Source organism: Triticum aestivum, chromosome 3D (assembly GCF_018294505.1).
Source record: "Triticum aestivum cultivar Chinese Spring chromosome 3D, IWGSC CS RefSeq v2.1, whole genome shotgun sequence".
In the NCBI taxonomy this organism is placed as follows: domain Eukaryota; kingdom Viridiplantae; phylum Streptophyta; class Magnoliopsida; order Poales; family Poaceae; genus Triticum; species Triticum aestivum.
This window is the reverse complement of record NC_057802.1, coordinates 569528752-569535527: the sequence shown is the minus strand read 5'-3', so window position 1 is coordinate 569535527 and position 6776 is coordinate 569528752. Positions and strand designations below refer to the sequence as shown.

Sequence of the window (6776 nt, the reverse complement as noted above, 5' to 3'; positions counted from 1 at the left end):
GATCATGTGGAGGACCTGGCATGTCCGGAATGAGATCACGCATGACAAGAAACCGCCCCCTGCTGAAGCCTCACGACGGTTCTTGCATGGGTATATTACTTCGTTGCTCTGCATCCAACAACACCCAAATGCTGATATGGTCAAGGGGAAGATGACGGTCTCCTTGCCACAGTATATCACTCGTCCTCCTAAGGTGGCCAAGGAGGAGAGATCATGGACCGCGCCAGTGCCGGGCCGCACAAAGCTGAATACCGACAGAAGTTTTGTTGCGGCGTCGGGAGCGGCAGGAGGAGGGATGATTTTGCGCGATGATCGAGGAGAAATCATCTACACTGCATGTAGAGAGCTGCGCACATGCGATACTGCCCTGGGAGCGGAGCTTGCGGCATGCAAGGAGGGCCTTGAGTTGGCTCTGCATAGGACCGGTTTGCCTATAACGGTCGAGCTTGATTGCGCGGAGGCTGTGGCGATGATCACAACAAATGTGGAGGATCGTTCGGTGCACCGCACCCTCATTCACGAGATTAGAGATATAGCGGCTGCCGCTGGAAGGGAGATCTCATTTACTCTTTGTTGTCGTTCACAAAATAAATGTAGTCATGAACTTGCCTCTTATGGGCGAAGGACCCCCCGGACTGCTGTGCGGTTCCACTCGGGGATTGAGTCTGTTGTACGTCTGGCCTCCGCTGAGAGGCCGCCTTGAGTAATGAGAAATCCCTTTTCACCCGAAAAAAAAATGACATGTGAGAGCATCTACAACCGGACTCCCTATTCCTTCCCTAAACGCTCGGACCCCCGCCCGGTCAGTGTCCGGTGAAAAAAAAAAGTTAACCCAACTGAAACCCTCACTTCCTTTCTAAACCTCCGGACTGAGCGGCACACCTCAAACCCGTCTCAAATCTGGAGACAATATGAGGCTGCCCGGGCATATCCACTCGACACCATATGCAGCCACTCAATCCTCATCTCTCCCTCTTCCCTTCGCTCATGCATGCCGCCCCGCCCGCGTCGTGCGCGCCGCTGCCCGCCACGTTCGCGCCGGCTGGAGCTCACACGCGCCGTGGCCGCCGCGTCCGCGCCGCCCCTGTGCTGGTCACCGCGTGCCCGCGTGCTGGCCGCTGCGTCCGCACCGCCCGCCTGTTGGTCGCCACGTGCACGCGTGCTGGACGCCCGCTTGCTGTCCGCCGCATCCGCGCCGCCCGCCTAATGGTCGCCGCGTGCCCGTGTGCTGGCCATCGCCTCCGCGCCGCCCGCCTGCTGGTCGCTGCTGCATGCCCTCACCACCCAGAGCTCGCCCGCGCCGTGGCCGCCGCGTCCGCGCAGCCCGGAGCCCGCGCACGCTGTGGCCACTGTGCTCTCGCTGGTCGTCCTCGCAGCCGTGTCGTGCTCGAGCTGGGCGTGCTTGCGCGCTAGCTAGCCAGGCACTTCTAACAATCACGTGAAAATAGCAAGTGACCGAATTGAGAGGAAACTCGTGTAGGTTGCTACAGAATGACTACTCAGCATTGAGAATAGCACTAGATATTCACTAATAATAAAAACAAGACATTGATAAAACGGCAAAGTGAAATTTTCAGGTCAAGAAATAGACACATGAGCAAATAGATTGCTTACTACAGAAGATAGTAGTAAGAAGATAAAATAGCAAAATAATGTTCTAGTTCAATAATATTGACACATGAGGCAGACTAGTTGACACATCTTTCAAACACACCAAAGTGACTTGGTAATTTTGGTATCAAAACAGGCATAGATTTCACGCAACCAAATAACAGGAGAGCGCTTCTTGACCACAACTTGATATGCATCGACAGAGAAGTCTGCAGGCTCAAACTTCATGCTCATGAGGATACTGGCAGTCAAGTCATTCAGAAGCGCCACCTCACTCAACAGCTATTAGATTAGATGAAAGGTGAAGCATTCACAACATAACACTCTAGTTTCGGAAAGAAGGTATGTGAAACTAAAGTTTGTTTGAGGCAAAGTCAAGTATTATTGAGGACTTTCCGATGGAAACTGGCAACTAACTCACCGAGCAACAGCAACTACAATTTGTGTCGTAGATTTTTAGATGCAAAGCACTACTTAAGCTCTTATTAATAGCATTTTGCACTACAAATTCTCCATAAATCCAATGCGGGACAAATTAAAAGAGCAATCAGTACAATGGATGACGCATAGACGCCAACGAGTATTACGAAAAAGAAAGATGAAACAGTGTACTCATACCCTGTTCCAAGCCCAGCCACAACATGCAGCAGCTCCACGGGCTAGTGGTAAGCGAATAATATACCCTGTTTCTTGCCTAGAACGAGACAACTGCAAAATTACAAAGCCAACAGGGAACAAGGCAGAGTGTATGTTCAAAGATTCAGTCGCAGGAATTTAGAAGTGAGCAAAATTTGAGCCAAACATTTTCTGCAAAATATAAGCACCGGATTTCATTGCTAATAAGTATTACGAGGGAAGAAGAATCGCACATAGACAAAAGATAGCATCAAGCACAATAGATGGAGCATTAGGCTGATCCCTTCTCCAAACTAAGACAGTGAAGTCAATTCTTCCTTTAGAAAATGGAGATATGAGACAGGTCAGTTGCCACAAGTTCAAATGTGCACCATAATTTGGCAACACATACAGATACTCTCTTCAACCTGAAAGAGTATCAAAGCAAGCATTTATTTTTTCCATGCAACCACATAACAGTGACAGCTTCTTGGTCATATTTTTATATGCATCAACAAAGAAGCTAGTGGATAAAATTCACATAGGGTAGCTCACGAGGATACAAACATTTAGACCTTTAAGAAGCACCGGCACACTCAACATCTTTGACATGAAAGGATGAACATTCACGACATAACTCTAGTGTCAGAAAGAAGGAATGTCAACTAGAGATTGCTTGGGCTGAAGTTGACTAGGATCGAGGCCGCCGCAATGGAAACTGGCTGGGCTTGCATCTATTTCTGTGGAGGTGACAGATTTAAATATTACGAGTTTTATATTTTGTCAACATAGCAACTATTGATTTTGCTGGATGTTCAGCGTCTTCCCAGTTTCAGCGAGAAGCAGATAATGTTTTCTGCATATACACTAAATAAGCATGGCTTATTATATTTCCCTTAGGCAACCTGAAACAGAAGTGCTGCTAGCTAGGATCATCCCAGGAAGTACTGCTAAACATCCCTCAAAATTAATGCTAGTTTCTTTTCTTTCTCTTTTCAATCTATAAATTTTCCACCATTTTTTCTATGTTTATCCAAATTGTATTTCCCCTGTTGTTCATATGCTTTTCTTAACTTACTTTCAGCTTCAACCACACTCCAGCTGCAGCTACTAAATCTAATGGCCTTATTTACGTACAGCTTTCTTTCCAATCCATAAGCCAAGGGCACTAAAGCCAGCGAGGTCATGCTTGACACAACCTACATTCTACCAGTGGTACCGGATATGGCCTTGCGCCGGTTATAAAGAGAAAAAGAACACTTACAGTGTCTCAAGGAGAACACAATCCGGGACCTGAGCCTGACAATGGTAGAGATGATCTGAAACAATGCAACAGCTGAACAACACATGCAGAATTATAACAAAACATCAGAATACCTAACCAGACGCAGTGGATACACGAAGAATGGATTGCAACAGAACATTTCACTGAGTTGGCTATGATCCAATCATGCATTTAAACAAGCAGCACTCCAAGCTCTTCCGGAAATCTAGGTTCGAGTTGTTGCCCAACAAAGAGAATAATCAGCCCTAAATGTATCACCAGATACTACAAACAGGTAACCGGTGGTATTAAGAGAAACCACTGGATGATCTGCAATAAAGAAAACATTGATAAAAAATCAAGACAATTCTTCAGTTTAAAGACAAACAAAGACACAAGGCAGATCGTTTGGCAACTATTTCAAAAGCTGGCGAAAACTAATTCACAGTTTTGGATCTGAGCCTGCACATTATAACATATCTTCTATCAACTGATTGAACATAGCAAGAAGCATAGATACTTCCTTGGAACGCATCACCTAAAGTGATTCCAAACGATGCAACACAAAGACAGAACTATAACAGTATGTTTCGATGCCTAACCAGATGCAGCGAACAAGAATGAGTTGCAACAGAATTCCATTGAGAAATTAATGTAGGGCTCACAGCTCTTGTATAAGTTCAGGTGCTGCTGCTGGTCAATAAGATGATAATATGCATCAAATCATCATAAGCTACAAAAAGAAGGAACAAGGAACACATGCATATTTTCCAAATTTTAGTATTAAGAAGACAAGCAGGTAATCCCTATAAAAGAAGACACTGATAAACAGATAGGACAACAAAAACATAGACGAGGCATGTAGAATTGCTTACTACTCCCTTCGTCCCACAATATAAGAGCTTTTTTGACACTAGTGTAGTGTTAAAAACGCTCTTATATTATGGGACGGAGGGAGTAGTATTTAGTACTAAGAAGGTAAGAAGACCACTATATAAAGGGGGGAAAAGAAGTCCATTCTTCAGTTAATGAAAACATAGACATGGGTCAGAGAAATTGAAAAACATTTCAAACCATGGTCCAATTGATTTGTAATTTATCATCAACACTCACATCAGCCACTTGGGCCCAAAAGGATATTCAAAGAAATATAAAGCAAACAGGTAATACCATAACAACCAGAGCTTCTTGATCATAACTTTTTATACATCAGCAAAGAAAACTAGTGGGCTGGTAGAGTGTCTAGTTAATACATACTGCAGCTCACATGGATACGGAGACCTAGACCGATATGAAGCACCAACTCTCTTAGCTGCCCCCAGTTCAAAGGCTAAATATTGACAACATAATCATCTGGTCAGATGAAAGGCAAAGCATTGACAACATAACCCTCTAGAGTCGGAAAGAAGGTATGTGAAACTAGAGACTGTTTGAGCCGAAGTCGAGTAGGATAGAGGAGTCGGCGATGGAGACTAGCAACCAACTTGCCATCAATGTCAATCTGAAGTAGGGAGTCGTCTTCAAATTTGACCATCATGAGCACGTCATCACCGTTCCAAGATGCGGCCACCAGATCCAACCAAGTGTCAAACTTTTCTAATTGCAACCTAATCCCTGAAATCGGCAACTCAACCCGGCCTTTGGAGGCCCAGACTTGGCTCTCATAGTCCAGCATCACCCAGATATCAACAATTGTCTCTTCAGCATTAAGACTGAACATGCCAAGCATGTCACTCATCTCAAACAGGTCGCCAATGACATGGTCAGGAACAATTGGGGAGCGCATCTGCCGGAACGACTCTGAGGTGGTGTCAAATACCATTATTAGCCGCTCTGTATGCCAATGCAGGCTACCATGAAAATGGACAGATCTGGGGGAATGCAGCAATTCCTTGGCATCACGGCACCCTATGTGTCTCGGCGGCTGGTCGGAGCCTAACGTGAAGATGTAGGAGCCACTTTGAGCATCATCCTTGAACCTCGGGGCCAGGTAGAGCAATAGTCGGTACTCGTCGGTAGGGCAGTGTGGGTACATCCCCAAGAAGGTAAAGCCATCAAGCTGGTGTACGGGAGCATATTGCCGAGTGACCGGGTTGCAGATGGAGGCCATCATAGCGTAGCCTTCATCCGTCTTATTCCATGTGCCCAAGATGAGGAGGCCGTCACAGCAGGCCTGCAGAAAGATGCCGGGGGCGCCATCAAGTCGGGCAACTGACCGGAGCTCGTCGGCTGCCTGATGGTCGCAGGGGATGATGTCTATGGACGAGCCATTGCCACTGCGACAGTAGAGGAGGGGGAGGGCGGGCTGGCGGGCGTGGTGGGCGAGGAGGAAGTCGCGGGCGGAGGTGGCGCGGCGCCAGGCGGGGCAGACGGCGCGGCAGCGGAGGAGGAGTTTGGGGGGCAGGCGGACGAGAATCTCCCAGATGGAGATCTCATCGGGGAGGCCAGGGAGTAGTGGCGTCGCTCCAGCTGCACTTGCGGCCTCCGCCATGGGCGCTCTGTCTGGATCCGTGCGAGGAGCTACAGCGGTGGTAGATGAGAGGCGTGGTGTGGGGTTGTGTTGTACAGTGACGGCGGCGGAGAGGACACAGGAGCGACAGCGGTGGTGGAGTTGTGCTGTGACCGGCGGCGGAGAACAGAGGTAGGTCGCGGATACATAACACAGATGCATATGGACTGGGCCGTTTCCGTTTCTTACTCGCCATCATATATAATCTCAAACCCATGGCCTGGTCTTGAAACAGTTCCGTCTGCAAGTGAATTTTACTACTTTGTCTCAAAAAAAAAAGTGAACTTTACTACTAGCTCTCACTGAGCTCTCAAATCTTAGCCCACTTTTTCCTTCCTTTTGGAATTGCAGCTTGCAAAAGAGCTACTCATATTTGAGCAAAATGAGCTTTTTCACTCTAAAAAACATTTGTTTGTGTTTGAGCACTAAGCGCTATCGTAAGAAAAAAACTAGATATCTAGAATTTAGTGTGTGTATGTAGTATGTAATAATTAGTTAATCATAACCATCTCGATTTGAGTAAGTCTTGTTAGAGTCAGTGCCAATACATAATTTTCTACACTTTTCAGAAACAGTGTATTGCATATTGTCCTAGCAATTATCACTCTTCTTGGAAACTAACCATGGTGTAAACTCATGTATTCATACCTAAATGAAGATGGGAGATGAGTAAATTGTGAGTTGTGGATAATGAAGAAGCTTACAAAGTTCTGTGAATAACAGGTAGGTTCAATCTACACTAGTAGAAAAAGGACCTAATGTGAGACACATTAGTCC

At 46.4% G+C, this 6776-nt stretch overlaps 1 protein-coding gene across 1 annotated transcript; it reads right to left on the bottom strand.

Moving 5' to 3' along the window:
- Nucleotides 1-4690: 4690 nt before the first annotated feature.
- On the bottom strand, nucleotides 4691-6101 carry LOC123075513 (F-box protein At5g49610-like). Its single transcript, XM_044498106.1, has one exon. It carries the CDS (start codon nucleotides 5979-5981, stop codon nucleotides 4848-4850), a length of 1134 nt encoding a protein of 377 aa, XP_044354041.1. The 5' UTR covers nucleotides 5982-6101; the 3' UTR covers nucleotides 4691-4847.
- Nucleotides 6102-6776: the final 675 nt, after the last annotated feature.